This window comes from Crocodylus porosus, unplaced genomic scaffold (genome assembly GCF_001723895.1).
Source record: "Crocodylus porosus isolate Cpor-Errol unplaced genomic scaffold, CroPor_comp1, whole genome shotgun sequence".
NCBI classification, from domain to species: domain Eukaryota; kingdom Metazoa; phylum Chordata; order Crocodylia; family Crocodylidae; genus Crocodylus; species Crocodylus porosus.
The window spans coordinates 188730718-188753603 of NW_017728906.1; the positions used below are offsets into that span (position 1 = coordinate 188730718).

The 22886-nt window shown below is 42.8% G+C and overlaps 1 protein-coding gene across 1 annotated transcript in view; it reads right to left on the reverse strand.

The window, feature by feature from the left end:
* TYR (tyrosinase) overlaps positions 1 to 22574 on the reverse strand; it is an 85411-nt gene extending 62837 nt beyond the window's left edge. The window contains exons 1-2 of the mRNA XM_019530365.1: positions 21657 to 22574; positions 6812 to 7028 (exon numbers count right to left, since the gene is read on the reverse strand). Of these exons, the coding sequence (XP_019385910.1) occupies positions 6812 to 7028; positions 21657 to 22475 (1036 nt within the window). The 5' untranslated portion in view covers positions 22476 to 22574. The remainder of the gene's footprint in view (positions 1 to 6811; positions 7029 to 21656) is intronic.
* Between the last annotated feature and the right edge of the window lie 312 nt (positions 22575 to 22886).

Consider the following 22886-nt stretch of genomic DNA (forward strand, 5'->3'; position numbering starts at 1 on the left):
TTGGGCTTGGAGCATCGTCTCCTTAAGGAGTGACCACTGTCCTTGGACACCTGGCTCCCCTCCCCTCCGGGACCTCAGTGCTTCTCCAACTATCCTCCTTAGCTCGTTGAAGTTTGCCCTCCTAAAATCTAGGGCAATCTAGGTTTTCTTAGTGCCTGGCTGTCCAGTATATCAAGACCCTTTTGAATTCTAATCCTATCCTGAAAATCCTTTCAGTTTTGTGTTAAAAGAAAAAAAAACAACTTCTTTTGAGTAGGATTGGATGAATTAGGACATGTTTTGCTCTTCATATCACCTCAATTCCAATTAAATACTAGTGTGAATAAACATGTATTATTGGTTAACTGTTATTAGCAAAAGTTCCACTTAATAGGGACACATTTCAACCAGTATCAAGGAGTTAGGCAATGTTTACTCATGTGTGTAAAAGCTGTGAAACTCTATACTGTCTTTTCAATAGGAAAAACAGACAATAAAAATTAAAGGCAGTGAAGGTCTATTGTTATTGATTTATTTCCACTGTTGTTGTAGGGTAAATTGGTAATCTTGAATTACAGTAAATCTCAATTGTCTTTGGAAGGGAAAGCTTATTGATCATAAAGAGCTAGAAATAACCACTAAGAGACAGCTCTTGCACCACTGAGGTCAATGGGGGTTTTGCCATTGATTTAAATGGAAGCAAAACCAAATGCTTCAGGGACCATGATTCTGACTCCATGGGCACGTCTACAAATGCATATTAATACGATGCAATAAACTCCAGTGCTTATTGCAATAAGCACTGGAATTTATTGGTCTCAGATGCACATTTATACATACACCCGTGATTGCAGCTTGTTGAGCTGGGTCAAAGAACCCCCAGCTGATGGAGCATCTATCTGGAGGGTCACCTTGCCAGCCCAGAGCTGCTCCCCCCAGCTCAATGTGCTGCAGAGGGGCTGGCTGGGGCATGAGGGTGCTTCAGCATGGGACTAGCTGGCTGGCAGGCAGCCCTTGCACTGAAGTACCTTCGTGCCCCTGCCAGCTGGGGCAGTTATCTACACATGAGCTTCTGTGAAGTTTTTCACTCTGCAGCAAGGTAGTTCTTGTATTTACAAGTATTATTGTACAGTGGAGTAAATTAGTTTACTCCAGCCTAACAGGGGCACACATGTAGATGCACAATGGTTACTGCTGGCATCTACATGAGATGCTGACTGCGCAGTAGCCCGTGATTACTGTGTAGTAGCATTGCATGGCAGGAAGCATGATGTAACACTAGTGTGCAGTAGTCATGAGCTACTGTATAGTCAGTGTCACAAAAAAGCTGTTCCTTTGTGTGACTGTTCAGTAACTTTGGTCACTGAGCTGTCATTTAGTACTTGTCACCGAGCTGTCATTTAGACTGCACAGTAATGACGTGGCCACTGCGCAGCTAGTCTACTGCACGGTAAACATCTCAGGTAGACACACTCATACCACTGTAAATCAAGGTCCATTTTCAGTGAGGTTGAATTAACTTAACTGGAGCCATGCCAGCATACACTAACTGAGGATCTTGCCCAAAATTCATGGTGGCTGGAGCTGATAGTGCCAGCTAAACTGGCCTGACACATTCTATTATCTTCTATATAATATTTCATCTTCAGAAAACAATCAGTTGCATGAGGCATGTGTCGTTTAGTAAGTGGTATTTAATTACATGAACTACAGGTTCCACAGTCTAGCAGAAGAGCTCACAAAGCTTCATGCAACCAGTCAAGCACAGAGCTTTAAAAATTAAGTGCAAGTCAAGTAGTGTTTTCCTTCACTGCTTTCCATTTGCCACTGAATTGATTGCACCAAGTGTATCTGCTAGATTTCAGGGAGAATTCAGAGTGTTGATAATATTATCAGCATTAATTATTGCAGTACTGGAGCAAATGCCCCATATATCTGGATTATTTTGGTGAATTGTTTAACATCTGTGACATCCTGTCACTTCATGTCAGTAAGCTGTTTCACTGTTTTCTAATGTGGAACTGCAGTTATTAAATAAAATTAACCTCACACTTTTTTTCGAGTCAAGTGCTATGGATAAGTTAAATGCTGACACTTGAAAGATCAAATGACACGTTTTGTGCTGCATGCCTGTATCTCATTCACTACAATGGGAGCCGCATTCATTCATGTGGTGATGATTTTGGAAGTAAGAAGAATTCCACACGTTAGAGAACCCCACAACCAGATTTTCTTCTTTTTAAATGCATAGGAGTGTAAGTCTGGGTAGGGCCTCCTGAGCCATCAGAACCAGGATCCTGTATTCTCAAGCTATGATTTGTCCCAATAATCCACCTCTTTTTTGCACACTGAAGTCAGAAAACACTGTATGAAGAGGCACCCCATTCCCCGCCCACAGAATATGATAAAATAAATAGATGCACAGAATACATTAGATTAGTCTGCGATCAAATTGTCTGGGAAGAGGATCATATCCTACAGAGGAAGACAAAACAACCCATGGTCCATGCCAATCTACCTGAGGGAAAAAAACTGTCCTTCAATTCTGGCAGTCACATTGACCCTGAGTGTATAAGCAAGAACTTCCAGCCAGGTACCTGAAGGGGTCCTAACATGAATGCCGTGTGCCCCCAAAGGCTGGTGGGACATGGCAAGCTCCTTCACGCAGTGGCAGCACTGTTGGCAGTGGGAGCATGGCAGCGGCAAGCAGGGAGTTCCCCCAGGTGGCCACAGCGTTGTCGGTGGTGGGGGATTGGGGTGGTGAGTGCCGACTGGTGACCACCTGCAGATGTTGCTGGCAGTGTCAGCAGCAACCAATGACGATTGCAGACCACCGTTTTCACGGGGGGTGCACCACCATGCTCAGGGAGTGCACAGGTGGTGCACGTGCTCCTGTGTGCACCCCGTACGCATCACCAATGGGTCCTAAATATGGGTTAGGAGCAGCAGCACGTGCAAGCCACCTCTAACTGTAGCCAAAGAGCACTGCTTCAGACGAATGTAAAACAAAGAAGCAAAGAACTTCCTGCAGATTCCTAGCAGAAGTCCAGGAGACAGGAATTATTGCACAAAATCATAGCAATATCCTTCAAGTCATATTTTCAGCTGGTTATCAAAGTCTATGACTCTATGTGAGTTTCAGTGCCAAATCCTACATCATTTAAAGCTAATACACTATTGCTGGAATGAGAAGCTGCAGCGACCACAGATATATGGAACTATTGTCAAAAAGTCATGGTTGTCTAGCTAACTTCCATAAAACTTCACTGTAAGCCAGCAGTCTCTCTGTAATGTGCTTGAGAGATGACACTCCTGGGTCTGACAACAGGCTGTGACTGTACAGCCTGAATTCATGTCATCATTCTGAATTTGGCCCACCCTTGACCTGGGGAGGAGGCAAGAATGAGGTCTTTGTAAGAGCTGTCCAGAATTTTTTTGTCAGAACAATTACCTGTTGGAGGTTACACTTAATTTTCTATGAAAAATTGTTTTGTTCCAGAAAAATATTGCAAATTCATTTTTGGTGGAATCTGCAATTTGGAATTTTAAAATGTCATGTTTTATTTTCATTACCTTTTTTCTGACACTTGCATACTAGTAATTCATATGATGGCAGGTTAAGTTATGATACAACTTGTTCTACTTTGATACGTTATGTCAGGAAATAATAATACAAAAAGAACACAAGTAATATAAAATGACTTAGTACAAAATAAAACTTTCCATAATGGAATCTTTTTTTGATTTATAATATTGGGGGAAGTTTTAGAAAAAATATTTTTATGAACTGGAATGGTTTCAAAGTGTTTCAGTTTCTCATAAAATGGAAATGTCAAGCTTCAGCGCGCTCTACTATATAAAGTGTTGGATAAAAAGCACAGCAGCATGACCAAAGCCAGCATGTATATTGAACAAAGAGCTTTTAACTCTCATTCAGGTCTCATATGATGCCTAACAGGGAGGTTTTTATTCTATATCCTCTGTGTACAGACTTCTATATCTAGTATAGTCCAGGGTATTTCCTCAGCAGAACCCATGCACACAAAATCTCTTTAAAGCTTGTGCCTGTTTCGAGAGGCACTATGCCAGTGACTGACTGTATTTTTTTAACTCAAATGGAAGGGCATTATGGGGAAAAATTTGTGTTCGTAGGTCCTTTAGGTTGTGGCTTTATTAAAGGTTGACCTTTGTGTGGTTTGTTTCTTTTGTGACCAGTTGGATTAGGCTACTCTTAACTAAAAGAGATTTTTTCTCACAGTCCTGGTAGGTTTGTTTTTTACTTGGTTAACAGAGTGCAGCTTATGGAGATAGTTACTGTGTGGAATATTGAAAATATAGCATATAGCAAATATGCTCTAATATAGCATTTTCCAAAGAAGGGATGTTGGTGTTTTCCTCCCATCTCATAGAAGAGGTAAGTGGAGCATGACAAAGCAAAGAAACTTGCCTAAAGTCGCAATAAAAAGGATAGCAATAGAATTTTGGGCCCCTGTGTCCCAGTCCCATCTACAGTCTATTTGACTACATGAAGACAGGGTTCCTCTACAGCACCATTGGACTGGTATTTATCTCATTTTGCCATAAATCAGGAGTAGTTCCACTGGAGGTCATAAGCTTGACCCTGCACTTCTACTCATATAAACCTAGAGTAACCCCACTGATCTTAACAGATTTATACAAACGCAAATCAGCATCTGGTCCTGTTATCCTGTAATAAATTGTTAAATATATTAAATTGTTATATTTTACAAACATTTAGGATCAGGCTGAAAGCATGTTGGCTCAGGGATGTCAGTAGATGTCACGAAATTAAACATGTATCCTGTAACACGATAGCAGATGTGACTGCTCAGTGTTATACAGACTGGTAATTAGAGATTTGGTATCTGTACCCAACTTAAAATTAATCCAGCCAGATTCTGACTGGGTGCAACAGCTTGCCAAACTCGTGCACATACACAGAGGGTGCATCTGCATGTCCACACTTACTGCGCAGTAATTTAGGTTACTGTGGAATACCTGAAAATTACTGCACAGTGTGGGTGCATGTCTATATGTGCATGCCTGTACTGTGGCGTGCACAGTAACTATGGTGACTTATGCTGACTTGCACACAAATTTGCTACCTGCATGATGCAGGTAGTAAATTTATACCCAAGTGGTTACTGTACAAATACCGAGAAAAGAGGAAACCAGTACTAATACCATAATTGCATTTATAGCATATCTGCTCTCAAACCCATGGATCTGATTCAATGTCAACTTCAGCAGTTAGGTGAATTTAGAGGTTGCTAACTACCTCCCTCTGTTCAACGGCATTTTTAAGCTCTCTTTTTGTAACACAAGTTAAAACATTAAGAAAAATAAATATCAGCAAAATAAAAGGCTGGATTTTTAGAAAAGGGTATACAGTTTGTTAATCAGAAATGCTGCATGCCTTGTACATGCGCATAGGTCATTAGACAGGATTCTTCATGCTTCAAGTTTCTTGACATTCTTGAGGGATACTGTGTAATCGTCAGTCTGATCTCTACTATTCTCCAGCACTAAGTCACTAGATCCTATTCTCCTGTGATATCAGTTAACATCACAGTAATTTAGACTACTTCCAATTTATACTCTTGGTGCAAGTTCATGTGCTGGATTCTGTATTCACCCTTGTCCATTTGATCTAAGAAGCTGCTTATGTTTTTGAGAGAGATGGCATCTGTTCTCATATAGCACAGTAGGCATGAAGCTTCACAAAGGATGGGACTTTGGATGCCTTTTGCTGCAACTTCTTCCTTTAATGTATGATAGATATAACTGATCACTGTGCAAGTCTATGGGCATGTCTACATAAGCATTTACTGTGCAGTAAAGTACTGCACAGTGCTTTACTGAGCAGTAAACAGTTTTTAAGATGGCGTCTACCTGTGTAGGCTTTACAGAGCAGTATGTGGACCAACTTGGGAGTAAAGTTACTCCCAAGTCAGTCCACACACACAGTGTTACTGCACAGTAATGCACCTACATGTGCATTACTACAGTAACCACTTGGGTATAAATTTACTACCTGCATCATGCAGGTAGCAAATTTGTGCGCAAGTCAGCATAAGTAATGCTTATTTGTACCCACTATCTCTTCCCTTATACTGGAAGAATAATTGTAATGCATTAAAAATATACATGGAGGTAGCAAAATAATACAAAAATAAAGTCCTGTGGTAATACCGTTGGACTGGTATTTTCCATAAAATGGAACTATGGTATCAGAAATCAGGCAAAAGGAAGGGTAGATATGCACCTGATAGACTAACTAAAGAAGCTATATATAGAGCATAAGCTTTCCTGAACTCAAGCTCACTTCATCAGATGTTGACTGATCTCTGCTTTTTTTCATCAGCTCTGGAACAAATGTGCCTTTCAATTCCTTGAACTGGTTGCTTGGGAGCTCCCATCAACTGTTACAATATAACTGTTACATCTATGTGATCCTGCAGCTATAAAAGTGAGCTATATGCATTAACTTTTAACTCTGAATGAAAAAAAGTTGTAACAGTTTTTTCTGCACTTGTATTGGCACGGAAGACTGTAGATGTAATAGTTGCCATGTAACAGCTTACACTGGTGCCCTATGATAATGATAAAATTGTTTTATCTGTATGTACCCATTTTTAATAAAGTTGTAGTAAGATGATTCTACTTATTCTAGCAAAAAAGTATGACATCATATTGTTTATCAATTCCACTCTAACAAATTGGTAAAAGGTACCCATAGTTTATATGGCTCTAGCCCTACGAAATCTTATTCTCTATATAGAAATTGTCATAGCAGAGTAAAACATGTTACCTTCCAACGTGTTTCTGAAGCTGAAATTGGCCAATTTATCCATGGACCCAGATTCGTACTGAGTCAGGCTTAAACAAAATTCAACTTCAGCCGAAGAAGGGAGCCTAGGAGTCCTTGTTTTATCATGGTTACCAGGATTTCGAAGTATAGGCCCTTCATTGGTGGCATTGCATAAAGCCCGCTGGCTGTTGTACTCTTCTGATTGGCTGCAGATTACCTGTGTAAAATATATGCTATTAGTACTGATGTCTTTGTTACAAAGATAAAATAAAAACTGTTGTACCTTTAAGAATGGGTCCTATGACCTGTTAAAACCAGTGCAGCATAGGCAAATGTGGAACGTCCTGTGTAAGAAAAGATGTTGATGCTAATTTCATAATTGCAGAAATATGACATATATTAATATGACACATGCATTTAACATACTTTGTAGTGATGCACATTTAACAGGTATCCTTATCACATGACTTGGGTAGAGATTCAGTCTTCACTTACCCCCATGCAATTTCAGTAGGCTAAATTCCCCACTATGAAAACAGAGAACCCCAGTCCCTGAGACATGAATAGAGCTTTCTGTGCAAGCCATTCATTTAGATCCTCGGTACTCTGGCAACTCTGTGACCCTTGGCAACTCTGTACAGAGTGGGTGATTGCAGAAACTGGCTTTAATTTGTAAGAGGTAAGTGGAAATGACTGGTTTTGTGTTTGGAACAGTTGTTTGGAGGCATCTTCTCTGTGCTTGGAGCCTAAGGCCGCGTCTCTTAGTTCTGACAAGTCCCTACAGCTAAGAGTTGAGAGATCACTACAAGTGGTCTGCAAATAGGGGAAAGAGCACCATCTTTCATCTGAAATGATCTCTGCTTTGGGTTCTGGTACTCATGATGGGGGTCGCATTCTATGCTCACGAAATTGAAATGATGAGTTTTTAATTGAAACTCACCCTTTCAAGTTAGGGGTTTCTGTCACTGTTAGGGTGAGGATGTAGTTAGTTTGCAACAATGCAAACTCCTTTTAAACTCCCCAACCTCCTGCATTGTGACACTATTAAGCTGCACAAAGTGACATTTTCATCACATGTACACAGTAATGGCATCATATGTACAAGCGTCCTATGTGCCCAAGTGACACATAGCTGGGCAACTGTAAATTTTGGCCTTAAAGAAATCGTTTTGCCCTTCTGGTTATGTCTTTTCTGTCTCCCCTGGTTTTGCGGGAGGGCATCTCTCAGGCATGCCTCACCTTACTTTTACACACCAAACCCTGGAATGCAAAGCTGCTCTGGGGAAACTCCACAGATCTGGGGCTTAGGACATTTAGGTTGGAGATTTGAAAGAACTGTCTGTCTATGAGGATGGTCAAGCATTGGGACAAGCTGCCAATATAGGCTGTGGAATCTCCATCCTCTGAAATTTCAGGAGTAGGTTGGGCAGACACTTGGATGGGATGGTTTAGTCAGGAATGATCCTGTCCTGAGCAGAGGGCTGGACTAGGTGATCACACGAGGTTCCTTCCAGCCCTACTTCAGTGTATTCACTCTGCTATGGCAGGGGAGGTATCCCCAGGGTGCAAGTGCCTGCTATTTTCAGGCTATTCCTTTGCAGTATCTGATGACTACTTGGAACCACAGGGGTGTGGCTGGCAAAGGGGGCTGGGTTGCAAGTAGTGGCCTAGGTACTAATAATTGGGATTTAGAATTTCTTGAGATCTCAGAAAAAATCTGGGCCTTTCAGAGGTAATCAAAGGTGGGATGGAGTAGACAGCAGGGGCTTCTGGTGACCATGAGCATGTTTATACATACAAAAGCGGTATGGTGGGTTTACTCCAAGCAGGTGTCTACATGTTCAGGGATGCAGGAGTAGATTTTCTGCTCATGGCTTACCCTGGACAGCCCTGCACCAGCCCCCTGCCACTGTCAGGGAGAGCTGGAGGCTCTGGCTGCAGCAGCCTGTGGCTGATGGCTATCTTGAAAAGGCAGCCTCACGCAGTACTCCCAGGCCACCTGTTTGCCTGACCCAGAGCAACATGCAGAGCATGGTGGCAGCACACAGTAGCTCTGTTGCCTCAGCCTCTGCCTGCCACAACATGGCTGCTCCAGCCCCAGGCCCCAGCAGCAATGTCCACTGCTCCAGACTCCTGCTTGCCCCCCTGCTCACCCTGATGGCCTGACATGGGAACCGCCACCTGACCCAGGTCAATCTCAGCCCTAGCAACACCCCTGCACAGTGCAGCCACCTGGCCTGGACCATCGCACTGTCCCAGGCCTCCTGGCACCACGCTGCTGCAGCCCAGACCCCATGCTGCCACCTGGACTCCAGCAGGGATGCTGATGATGTGCTCCTAGATGCCACAACTGGGGTCATCTATGTGCTCATGGGCCTCCAGCCCCACTGCCTCTGGGCCTGTTGGGCCAGCCAGGACTGGTGGCTGCACATTGTCCAGACCACTTGGGATGATAAGCAGTGTCTGGAGCCCTTTCGCATGACCCAGGCCACCTTCCAGGACCTCCTTGAGCAGCTCTGCCTGCACCTGGAGTGGCACGACACCACCATGCAGCAGCTGCTCCCCACAGACATCTGGCTGGCTATTGCCCTGCTCAAGCTGGCCACGTCCACAAGCTTCCACTATGTCAGCCACCGCTTCAGTGTGGGCAAGGTGACCACTGGGGAGGCCATTCTGGAGGTGTGCAGCGCCCTCCAAGACATGCTGGGGCACACTGTGCATGACCCCCTGGAGGTGGTACAGGGTTTCATGCCCTGGGCTTGTCCCCAGTCATTGAGGCCCTGGATGGAACCCACACTCCCTGACAGGCCCTCATAAATGTGTGCATTGGCGTGTCTGCTCTACTCAAACTGGCTGAGGACCTCAGCCTCTCTCCAGAGCATGATGAGGTCCACAGGCTCCTCCTGGGACCATTTGGGGCCCCAGGAGGCAGTGTGTGGTGTCGGGGAGGACTCCAGTATGGCTCCCTCAACAGCTCACTAGGTCTCAGCATGGTAGTCTCGGTGCTGGAGGGCCTGGGCAGAAGCATACAGCACCCACTGTACGGGCACAGTGCAGGACAGGCAGATGCATGGTGAAGGTGTTCCGGGCACCAGTAGTAGGGTCTGGGCAGGCTGCTGTGGGTGGCCTGGGGCCAGCTGGAGCAGGACCTGGTGGCCAGAGGCTGGCTGCAGGTGTCCCTGGGTGCTCCCAGGCCTAGCAGACACCTGCAACACCTAGTGCAGTGCAACGGAGCAGGTCTGGCAGTTGTGCAGCGAGGTGGTGCCAAGCAGCAGCACCAGTATGTGGGTAGGCTGGACTAGCTTGGGGCCTCTCTGGGGACACTCAGTGGCCAGAGGATGGCTGCAGGTGGCCCAGGGCCCCAGCCTCCCTGTTTTTAAGGGCCTGGGCCTGTGGCAGGTAAAGATCTGGACTGGGCTTCGAGTGGTCCTCTGGTAGTGAAGCTGACCGGGAGCATATTTGTATCTGCATATGTGTTACTGTGCAGTAACTAATAACATATAAATTTGCTAGTCATTAGAGCAAATTACTGCGAGTAAGCATCTACATGTGTAGATGGTGATAGTTACTGTATAGTAATTTGCTCTAATCATTAGTAAAGTGTCTTGTGTAGATGCGCCCTGTGATAGTGATCAGAATTGAGCAGATCAGAATTGAGGTATGCGGTGAGCAGTGTGGAAAGAAATATGGGCTCATTTCCCAGTATGTACAACCTGGAGAGAGAATTCTCAGCACAAGTTATTCCAAGAATGAGAAGGAACAAGTAAAGCCTTAAAAGAATAAATAAAATAGATATCAGGAGCCACTACAAAAGTCCCCTGCTTTGAAGTGTCTCTTACATATCAGGCCTAGGAGTCTCTGCTTTTTCAATTAGGCAAGGTCCTTTTATTTAGGCTTTTAATCCTGTAGAATATACGAATCTGCTTGACAACAGAAATGTCACATGCTGGTAGACAACAATAACATCTAGTATAGTCAATAAATATAGGGGATGCTAAGAATATCTTCTTGACAAAATATAAAATGTAAAAAAAAAAATATTATTTAGGTCTTACCTAAGGAGTGAACAGGACACACAATGTGTCTACACAAGACACTTCTGTACAGTTGCTAGTGTGCATATATTTACTATTTGTATTAGCAGGTACTAAATAGTACCTGTAGTAGCCTAATAATACTATGCAGTAGAGTATTAGCATTGCCTATGCTGTGATGTGCTACTGTGACATACTTTTGGCTACTGTATAGTCAGTGTCTCATGTAGACGTGACCAGTATATATTATCTTTAAAAAACAATTGCCATCCAAACCTGTTGACCGTTCAGTCTTAATTACTACAATACAGTCATGCATGATTGTATTTTTTTTCCCACAGGACCCTTGACACACTTTCAGGATACAAGAGGTTTCTAACACAAGCAAACAGGTTTAAGGTTATGTGGTCAACTGTAAAGCAGGTATTTTCTGATGTTTTCAATTGCTTCACTTTGCAGACAAATAACATTGTTTGTAATATAGGGCAGTTGATTTTGGCTTTGGTTTTGGCATTTCATATAAAGTGTATGTATATGCATGTGCATGTATACACACAATAAGCCCAGCACATAGAGGTCACCTTCATTTACATCAGCTAAAGACCGAGAAGCAAAATTAGTCTTCAGTTATTCCTATATGAGATCACTAGGCCAAATTCAGTGCTAATAATGAAACTAGTCACAAGTCCATAAATGTGCACGGGATTTACCTTAGATTCTGAGCTCCCACTTTTGCTTCTGGTGTCAAAAATAGGAAGTCCAACAAATAAAATGTGTAAAAAAAACCCCAATAGAAGTGAAGGCCCTGAATCTTCCAGTAAGGGACTGCATTTAATGGGGACTCAAAATCAGGCTGATACACCTTTATACTCCACATCTCAAAATGAGACATCTGGCCCTGGAGGATCCCCGATGGCAAAATACGCAGCTCTTAGACATTAGTGTTGCTGTTACCATTGTATCTAACAGTGCGTTGCACCAATCATGATTTAGGCTCCATTATACAAAACGTTGTACAAATTTGTAATAAAAGTCCTTTACCCAAAGAACTTTCTATTTAAATAGACAGAATAAACAGAAAATGGGACTAACACCATATTCCTCTGATTTTACTAACATGCAGAGAGATTAAAATGCCCTGCCCACATTGAAAAGATGTGTTAAGAACCATGGACATCCTCATTAGTGTTCTTAGTGTTAAGAATACCACCCCGATTTTTTGAGTCCCTATCCATGAACCAAGACCATCCCTGTCTTGTTTTCAGGAAACAGCAAAACTCCTCAAGCAAGAGTTCTTGTGGGTGATATCTTTTACTGGATAAACAAGATATCATCCACAAGACTTCTTGCCTTTCATATATTTCCTGGATCAACATTACTTCAATACTAGCAAAACTCCTCAGACAATTTCATCCTTGCCTGTCCCTTCCATTAATTGCAATTTGGCTTAGCAGTTTGTTAAGTTTTCTTGGGAGGCTATTGGAGAGAGAGAGATGTATTATCCTGCAATGAGCTCCAAGTAAGCAGAAACCAAGTGTTGGCTAGAATCCCAATGCAGGCAAGAAACTCTGCAGGAGACTGTTTGCACAGAGCATCCTTGAGAACAAAGATGGAGAAAGGTGAGAGAGAAACAGTCAATGAAAAGCAGCAAACACTGAAATGTAGACCATGGACATCTTCATTAGTGTTATCTCTTTTGACTGTTTAGATAAAAAATTGGCCTCTTGCAGGTTGTTCCATTTATGAGGAGAGATTGGTGGTGCAGCCAAGCTTTTGATGCAGTTCTCTTTATTTACAAAGTCCCCATTTCCCCAATAAAGCAGTAATCAAGCAAGCAAAAAATTGTTCCAAGCTCATTTTCTAGTCAAAAGCAAGTTTGCACACTCTCTCTTTATCTCCCTCTCTCTCTGTCTCAAGTGTTCTTAGTGCCACAATGTCAGTGCTCGTTCGGACTATGTCAGTGGGCGCCTCTGCCACTTTGCTGCTTTTCTCACTGCTAGAATTTGCTCTTTTTCGAGTAAAAAAGATTGATACATGCCCTACCCTCTTCCTAGACCTAATACCTACATTTGCTACATTAGTCCTCAGGATGACCTTTAGCTGGCATGTTGTTAGCTTCTGTTTGCCTGGCTGCTTGGGTCTGGGATTTGCACAGAGATCCCTGCTGTTTTATCTCTTACAGAACAAAGGGGTATTTTACTGCTCATTTAGTCTGACTGGATTTAACCCATTTTCAATTATCTATTTGTTAGTATTATAAATAGATAAAGTACCAAGTACTTCAACCTGGCTCTCAACCAAGCCATCATTAATTGTCTGGTGATGTATCTGTATCACTTCAGAGATTAGACGATATAAGAAATTGGATGACTCTAGGTCAGTAAATTCTAATATAAAAGAATGGAATGAAAATGGGCATCAGTTAATCTGGCTGTAATACTACACAGGGGGTGCATCTAGATAAGATGCTAACTGCACGGCAGCTTAATAACACTGCACAGTAGAGTGCCAGGCAAAAACCTGTGCTAATACACTACTGCACAGCAGTATTAGGTTAGTGTGCTGTTAACATCTGAAGAAACCCGTATGCCAATGCTATTGTGCATTAGCACAAATTACTGCACATTGATTTAGTACTTGGTTATACAAGTACTAAATTTAATGTGCAGTAACTATGGCGCATTAATGAATGTGTAGACATACCCAGGATGTGTTTTTCAAATGTTAAGCTCCAGCTCAGTGCTATTCAACCCCTTTTTAGAGTATGCAAACTTTTAAAAAATCTCTGGGATTATCTTGCAAATCATGTGTAGGTGTTGGCACCCCTAGCAGTGCAAATATTGCACAGCACCCCTTGGCACCCTTAAAAAGATCTCATAGCACCCCAAGGTGCTGCAGGAGCCTGGGTGAGAGTCAGTGCTCTAGCCCAAACCAGTTCGTATATCTGATGCAATGTTACTGATTTTCTTCAGCTAACATTATTTAAGAGGTCAAGTCAGACTGACTGATCAGAATGGTTCCTTCTGACCTTAAAGTCCTGTTACCTCCCTCTCTTTTAATTCAGGACATGCCCTCTGTTAGACATCACACTATTAATGTCATTTTTGGAAAAAAAACCCCCAGCAATTTCTTTATAGGTTTTCCTTGAAAAATACTTACTATTAGAAACAATCTGAGGACTTGAACATCAGTGTGTGTAAATCGTGTAGCTCCACTGAAATTCGTCTGTGCGGCAATATTTATATAAGGAGTTTAAAGGTGAGCTGCCAGTAGATGGTGCCCAAGAACATGCAGCCTAGCTCCTGGGTTTCCTGGACCAATAAAACTGTGTGCCCTGTAAATGGGTTCCTTTGCCCAGCTCTTTACAACATCTTTCAACTCAATTCAGTTCAAGTTAGAAAGCACTTTGTAAAAATTCTCAGCTTTCCTGCTGACTCACCTTATTGCAAAGTTAGAAATCTTTGGCTTCTTTATTCTGCAGCTGGGCAGACTGGCCCCTTTACTCAATAGCAGGAGAGGAGCCCTAGGCAAAAATCTGTTTCCTCTTAAGATTTTGCAAATTGCTTATATTCTTAAATGCAACTGTTTCAGTCTTTAATGCCAGCATTCTTCTTAATAATGCCTCCGTATAAAATCAATGTGAGTGGGGAGCATGTTGTGCTTATACAATCTTTGCTTTGATGTTTACGTTAAATGTGATGAATACTTTCTTTACTACTAGAGAAGCTGTCTAACTACATTGTGATCCATATACCAAAGGGACAATAAATTAAAGTCCAAATTATATGTTCAGTGTACAGCTGAGACTCACAGGTCTTTGCCTATCCCTCTCTTGTTCCCAGTGGATACTACTGTATTATGCATCTCTATCCAATGTCTATTGCTGCCTCTCCCCTCCAGTCCAGTAGCCATCATGTTAGATGAAGGGAGCCAAGGATTCCATGTATAAAGGACAGCACCAAGGGCAAGCTAAATGGCACTGAGTCATCACCGCATGGATATATTTATATTATTCACAGGCTGGGTGATACTATATGAAGCTGTGTGGTATGTTTGGTGGAGCTATCAATGGGCACTGTAATTTTGGGTGTTAGACATGGTCTAACACACCAAACTCCCAACTTTACACTCCAAAATTTAGGTCCTCCAAACCATCCTCTATAGCCACCTTTAAATCTGAGAAATTCTTCTGGTGGGCATGTGTACAAACACTCAAATCCTGATATCACCCTCTAACATGAAGGCTCTCTTATTTAGTGACTTACATCTTTATGAATCCATACCACTGTTTTACAGCTGTTAACCTAGCAACAGTGGTCCAAACACTGCTTCCCGCTACACCAGTGTAAGTTCAGATTAACTTCAATGAAACCAGTTGAACAACTTTGGGCTAACAACTGTTTAGCCAGGATGAGAATCTGGCTCCCTGTTGGTGCTGTCTTTCTGTGCAGTCAACCTTGCACATAGATCCTAATCTCCACAAAAGAATAGACATTGGCTCATTTCTGTATGGCATGTGGATTTTAATGTCTTTGTAACACACAATACTTTAAAACATTTTATTTTCATATTCTAAAATGTTGGTTAAGAAGGTAATAAGGGCATTAATTCTGGTGACCACCTCAATGTCAGATGCTTGCTCACACACAAAAATTAGCATAATCTTGTCAAGGTTTGTTTTTTTCTTTTTCTTTTGCAAATGAGCCCATAAAGCACATATTGCCAGCAACTAACTCTGAGTTGCAAACTGAAAAGGAAACAATTTTTTGAGAGGTGGGTACCTGTGACCATATGGTGGCTGCTAAAGCTGTGTAGTGGAATGTGGGGCACATCTGATGAATTACCCAAGCCTCAGATGCTAAAGCCCATTATCCTAAATAATTAAACAAATAATACCAAAAACCCTTTCAACATTTGATGGAAGGGTTCCTCTCTCCTCTCTCTCTCCTGATTTGCATAAGATTGCATAACCTGGTATGGTATTCACAAGTGTCGTTATTTAAGACAGATGAATTTGAATGTTGTACTAAAACCATTATACACAAATGTATTAATCTATAAGAAAGAGTCTAAGAAACAATAATACTGACAGCTTGGGTAGTGACAACAGAAGCAGAAGGCAGAAGTTTCATTAAACGTGAGAAAAACGTGGACAGATAATTCACTCTATTAAGTGGTAAGAGGAGCCTGCTGAAGAAATAAGTAAAGGGGGGAGCTCAGATTTCACCATGTATTCATTGGTATCCATGTTGCCATAGCAACTTCTCAGCAGAATAAAGTATTTTCTCCTTTCTTTAGAAAAATAGATGCTGTGCTACAAATAGGCACTTTGCATTTTTAAAACAAATCCATACCAACCCCTTGAGCTTGCCTCTGTGTCTGAATAGTCCCCGTGTAGCAGTCATTATATTCTATTTTGAAAGAGTATTTGGGATTATAAAATAATAATTAAAAATACACTGTCCTTTTAAAGTAATTTTAAAACTATTTCTCTGATCCTTACTTCCATTTTGATTATCTTTTCCTTGATGGCTCCACTGTGCTCTAGCTATTCTCTCCCCCAGTTCCATGTATTAGTACCTCCTTTGCTATTTAGCTGGCAGTGCTTTGGCAATCAGCACACACTGCAGCAGATGTATAGCTGCCTTCTCACTAAAGCTAAGACTATTGTGGTTACCTTTCAGTATTACAGAACTAGTTTTCAATGTCTTCTTGTATCAGGTAAGTTGACAAAACTCTGTTGACTTCAGAGTTATTCCATTATAGTCAAAAGTGAAATTTAGCTTAGAGGCTACTATAGGAATAACGGGCTGAGCTACACTGTCACCACATACTCCAGAATTGGAAATGGGTTGTAAGGGTATATCCAATAAAGCATTCGAGCATGGAATCCAGAACCCAGACTGAAGTATCCCAGTTCCCTCCACACAGTCTGTAGTCATGTACCTCAGAAATGCAGTCCAAGAAAACTGCACACTGAGTAGAAAGCTGCCAAGAGCTAGCCAAGAGGAAATACTGATGTATCTGATGTGATATGGATGTGTCAGAAGTTCTGTCCTACTCCAGAGTGCCTGTTGCAGGGCTACAAGTGAGGCATGTCCATTCATTTAGAAACCACAGACTGAATTCCTCTCCTGTGGGCAGGTGTCTTGAAAATGTATATTTGTTTTCAAGAATGATACCAGGTTATTCTTTCCCGTAAAGAACAGTCAGTTGAAAAAGGACCACGTTTTGGTAGTAGTACCACATTTGGAACAATAGAGTGATCAGGCTATCATTACTCTGAGTATGTGCATTTGTGAAGTCATGACTCCATAAAGGAAGAGATCCATAGGTTAAGATGCCAGAATCACATAAGGAGGAGGATGACCCTTTAGCTTCTTACCAAGGGCATTCATTTGGGAGAACTAGTCTTACATTGCAATCTCCTAGGACTATTTCTGTAGTTTGCATTAGACAGTCATTGGATAAAATCCAGAAACAACCTTAGGACAGGGACTACTTCCACCATCTGTGTTGTTTTTTAAAGAATGGTCACAACAGCATCTTGTCGAGACCACATAACTTTGGGTGGGTGGTAGGTATGGAGAACACTTCACGGGTCAGTTTCCTGAGGGGATTAGACATCCATTGCTGAGAGTTTAGATCCAGATCCACCCTAGACCTCAGCAATCATACTAGGACAGTCCTAGACAAGCTCAAGGATAGCATTATAGACAGCTAGTTGACTCCTTAGTCAAAGGGTGAGAAACTTTAGAAGGCACTGACAGACATTCAGCTCCCCACAATAAATCATGGCGCTTCCCAGGAAGTGCCATGAGTTACAGCATCCTTCTCTCCCGCAACCCAACAACACTTGCTGTTGGGTCCAGGGGGCTGAGCAATCAAGCTCCAGTTAGCCTTGCCCCTCCCCACCACCCAGTTCCAGTTCTGTCTTCAGAATGGGAGGGGAAGGAGCTCAGTCTGGGGGTGCCAAGCTGGTGCTGGGGGGTGGGGTAGGTGGATTGGAGCTCCCCCACCTCAGGGGGGCTCCAGTCCCACCCTCTAGCAAGGATGGGGCAAACCCCAAATGGAAATCCCTTCCTTCCCTTCTCCCCCTCCCATTCTGAAGACAGCACTGGGGACAGTGCATGCTGACAGAAGTTAATGAAGGCACTGCATTTTGGAGTGCCCTCATCTGAATCCTCATGTAATAAAGGCTCAGATTGTTGCATGATCAGGCACTTTTAAAGTGCTCTGTAGCCATGCTTTTCTGTAAGAGCATGGCTGTAGAGTGTTTTCAAGGGGCCAATTGCACCACAAATGTAACTTCTGTCTGTGTCCTCAGTGTAGGCATGCCTAAAATTAGGCAGCAGGTGAGCAATGCTTTTTGAATTGCAATTTTAGACTTAGCCAATTGAGTCCTGCCTAAGTCCTGTCTTAAGCATGAAAGTCCTTTACTGCATCTAGTCCTAAGTCAAGAGAAAATGTTTTCGATCCGAGCCTTCAAGAGGCCGAGAAGCGATTACTACACAGAAGAAAAATACAAAAGGAGTATCAGAGTTCAAAGTTATGATTAGAGCTAGTTTGAAAACTGATCAACCACAAACTTTTTCAAAAGCACCTGAATGTCTTAAGTGTTCAAATCAGATTCTCCAAAGTGATTCAAGAGGCTTTTGAGAATGGCATGTCGGTGCTTTTTGAAAATTTTACCCCCAGACTGAACATCTTTTAAACATCCTGCAGTTTTCCAAACTTTTGTGACCTACTCAGGTAAAGACTTTGATTGGCTTCACATAAAGACTTTGATTGGCTTCACATAAAGACTTTGATTGGCTTCACTTGCATTGTGAAAGCTTTGCATCATTTACCAAATGGCTGAGTGAAATCCACCCTAAAATCCTGACATAAAATCCCACTGATTTTTAAATATGTTGTACTATCAGAGCACTTTCATCACAGGGAATCTGTGAGAGGCTAGATTGAACAATCATGTCTGATAAGATAAGCAAAGCATAACAAACCTAACTGTTTCCACACCCCACCTCCTTAACACATAGTACCTTATAGGAAACATGCATGCTTGTGAAGAGAAAAAGAAACTTGCTAATGCCCTGTTAATACCTGTACCCTCCTATTATTGACTTGCCATCCAATCTGATAGGTATGAGAGGCCTGATTCTGCCTCACTTACACTAATTTTACCCTGGTATGGTATCTCTACGCTTCTTTCATTGCTCTTCATTTAAACCAGTGTGAAGCCAGAATCAGCCCCACCATATGTTATGCAGTAGCATAACTAGGGCAGGCAAGGGAAGTGCCAAACCTGGGCACTGAGAGGGGCTGCCTGAATTGTGGTCTCCAGGGAGCCCCATCACAGGAGCAGCTACATGCTACAGCAAAAACAGGCAAAGCATGCAGACACTGCACCTCAAAAGCAACAGCTGGGGGCTGTGATACCTCTGGAGTCTCTGCAGCAGGTAAGATGGCAACCATTCCTCTGTCCCCCCCCCCCAACCCCAGTGTTGTCCAGCTCAGACTGCAAAACTTTCTAGTTATGACTCTGATATTATGGGTGAAATACTGGCTCCACTGAAGTCAATAGCAAAATTCCTATTGATTTCACTGGGGCCAGGATATCATTTCTATGCTTAAATGCCATTTTCATGTATAGATCTTTAGAAATAAGGATCAGATTCTGCAGGGATCTACTAGTCTCATTTTGTCAGAATGAACAAATTGCAGTGTGTAGTAAATACCTTCCTGTTTATGCTTGTTTTGTAGGTGGGACCAATTTTGCACTGAAATGGTGTGCAGCTGGACTTTCACCTAAATCATCAGAGCTACTCTGGTTTTACCCTGCAGCCAATGAAAGGTGCCATAAGCTCCAAATAAAGAGCCAGATGCTACTATCTGGGTACTTTGTGCAGTTCCAGACAATACTAAGGAAACCTGCATTTGCATTCAGCAGCTAGTTAAGTCAGTCTTTGCCTTGTGACACCACAACAACGACAAGCTGCTGAAGCATGTCATTGAGTCTCTCCCAGTCTGCTTAAATCATGAAAACTGGCCAGTCCTCAGGTGGCATAAATCAATGCATCTCTTTGGAGGTCAGTGAAACAAAGACTGTTCACCCCAACTTTTTATAGACCATAAGGACATAGTAATTGTCTACTCTAACTTCCTCCTTAACACTGACCATGGGACTTCCTTGCATTCAATCCTGCTTCAAGTGCACTTAATAGCTTTGCTTAAACTAGAGCATTTATTTTAGAAAAGCACCCACCCCAATTACAACATTTCCAGTGATTTGCCACAGCCCTATCTCTGTTTCTCTATCACTGATAAAAATGGGTAGAGAGAAGTAGTTAGCTGTGTTAGTCAGAAATCAGGCAGAAGGCAGGCCAGACTGGCACTTCAAGAGACAACCTTGTTCAGAGGCATAAGATTTCATTGGTGACAACCTGCTGATGAAATACAAAAGCTCATGCCTCCCTGAATGAGTTAGTCTCTAAGGTGCCCTGCCTTTTTCCCCAATAAAAATTCCCAATAAAAATGTGCACTTTAACTAGTCTGTATTTCCTAGTTTAAATTTTCAAATATTGGCTCTTGTTCTAACTTTATTTGCTAGATTGAAGAACCTCTGTTATCAACTTTTTTCTCCCCTGTGTAGGCATTAATAGTTTATAATCGAGTCACAATTAAGCCTTTAAAGTTGTGAACTCCCATAGTGCTCCATCTGAGCCCAGTACGAAAACAATACTTGAGCTAGGCAAAGATGGGGGGAGGTTACTTGCTTTACAGATTAAATTAAACTTTGCTTGAAAAGTCAGAAATATTCAGAATACTAAATTCTTAGCTCAATTTATCAGGGAGATTCGCTGTTATTTGTCCTTCAAAAAAACCCACTGATGTTAACAAGTGATTTGGGCACCGCACTTCAAAAGGGATGTGGACAACATGGAGAGGGTACAGAGGAGGCCACTTGCATGATTGGGGACAGCAGGGCAGACCCTATGAGGACAGGCTCCTCCACAAGAGGAGGCTGAGGGGGATCTAGTGGCCTGTTACAAGCTAGTCAGGGGGGACCAGCAGGCACTGGGGAAGTCACTGTTCCCCCGAGCACCGCCAGGAGTGACAAGAAATAACGGTCACAAGCTGGCAGAGGGTAAATTCAGATTAGACATCAGAAGGCGCTACTTCACGGTCAGGGCGGCTAGGACCTGGAACCAACTTCCAAGAGAAGTGGTGCTGGCTCCTACCCTGGGGGTCTTTAAGGTAAGGTTTGACAATCACCTTGCTGGGGTTGTTTTACCCCAGTACTCTTTCCTGCCATGGCAGGGGATCGGACTTGATGATCTGCTCATGTCTCTTCTGATCCTACTAACTATGAAACTATGAAACAACACAGCCAGTCCTTCTGGGTGCACTGAAGACTTTTGCATTAAAGTAGATAAGCTTAATTGGATGGTTTTAAAATTTGGACAAAAAGGGGAGGAGAAAGCCTTCCAATTTGTAGCTTGCAGAGTAAATTCAGGACAACTGCATACTTTGGCTTCCATTCCTCAGATACAAACACTTCTGTGGAATGGCTGCATGCTGGCAAGTTGCATACAAATGCCCTGTTTTCTCTCAGCTAGATGTATATATTCAGCATTACCACAAAGCTGTTTGCACACCTTGCCTTGAGTCACACTGAAGGTGATTTAGGAAGAGAATGAGACACTTGGGGAAACTAGATTTCCCACTCACCAAAAACCAGTATACATGGCATACCTCTGCACAGAGCAACTCTCCCTCTCCCCACCACTCCCCCACCTGCCAGTCCCTACCTGCCAGGAGGAGAAAAAAGATGCTGGGCTCAGTAAATTAGGGTTGGTGGGGTGCCTGCCTCCCATGTATTCATCAGTGCAGATATCGCAGCCCTCGGCATCTCGCCAGTCCCAGTAGGGGATGGTGAAGTTTTCATCACCCGTTAATTTCTGAATCTCATTTTCCCACATCAGTAAGAACAGTCGATGCCAAGGCAGAAAACCTGGAGCTTCATGGGCAAAATCAATATCCCTCCATATGCTCGACCCACCTAGCAAGGTGTCACGAGAGACATAATAATGCATCCATACAAAGAGGTCGTATACGTTGATATTGCTGAACATAGGGTTTGAGCCATTGTTCATCTGAGCATAAGTGCCAGTGGCAATGACATAGTCCCGGCTGGGAGTGCGCTTAGCCAAGTTGAGGTAGGCAAGAAACTTATTTTTCTCCCTGGCAGTTATCTGGAAGATGTTTCTTCTCACTCGCAGTCTCCTCTCATTACAGCTGGGCCCCGAGAAACCAAACTTGCATTCTCCACAGTTGAATCCCATGAAATTGGCATTGCACTGGCATGTCCTATTGTAAAACACAGAAGGCCAGTCCTCCCTGTCGTCCACCCCTGAAAAGGGGAACTGTGGTCCTAGAGGAGCATGGGAGAGAAGGATGTCTTGGCAGGACCCTCGGTTGGACAACTCCCCACAGAGAGACCCATCTCCATCCCATAGCGGGCAACACTCCTTCTTCAGCAAACTTTCTGAAGTAGCACAGACTCGAGGGAACTGTGCAGAGGAAGGCTGCAGGATTCCCAGCAGGAAAGTCATGGCAAAGAGAGACATCCTAACACAGCAGCAGGCGACTTTCAGTGCTACGGTTCAGTGCATGAAGAGCTCTCTCCCCTTCTGCAGCCCAGAGAATGAAAGAAATTGTTTCCCTCCAGTGGGAAAGTTTCACTCCTGACTTTTTTACTATGCAAGTCTTCAATATCTTTCACCTTTCCTACTCCAGACATAGAAACACACACAGAGTACCCTGTTAATCTGATTATCACATGTTCTGGGTTACATCCAAGTGACTTTTCCCGTCCTCCCCCTGCAGCCTCAAAATACAGAGACTTATTATAAGCTTTCATCTTCTGCTTAGCACATGATTGCTTTCCTCTGGCAATTGTAGAGGAAGTAAAACTTGGGCACAGAAACACCAGTGACAATTCTAAATCCTTATTTATTTATGCATTTAAGAAATCAGAC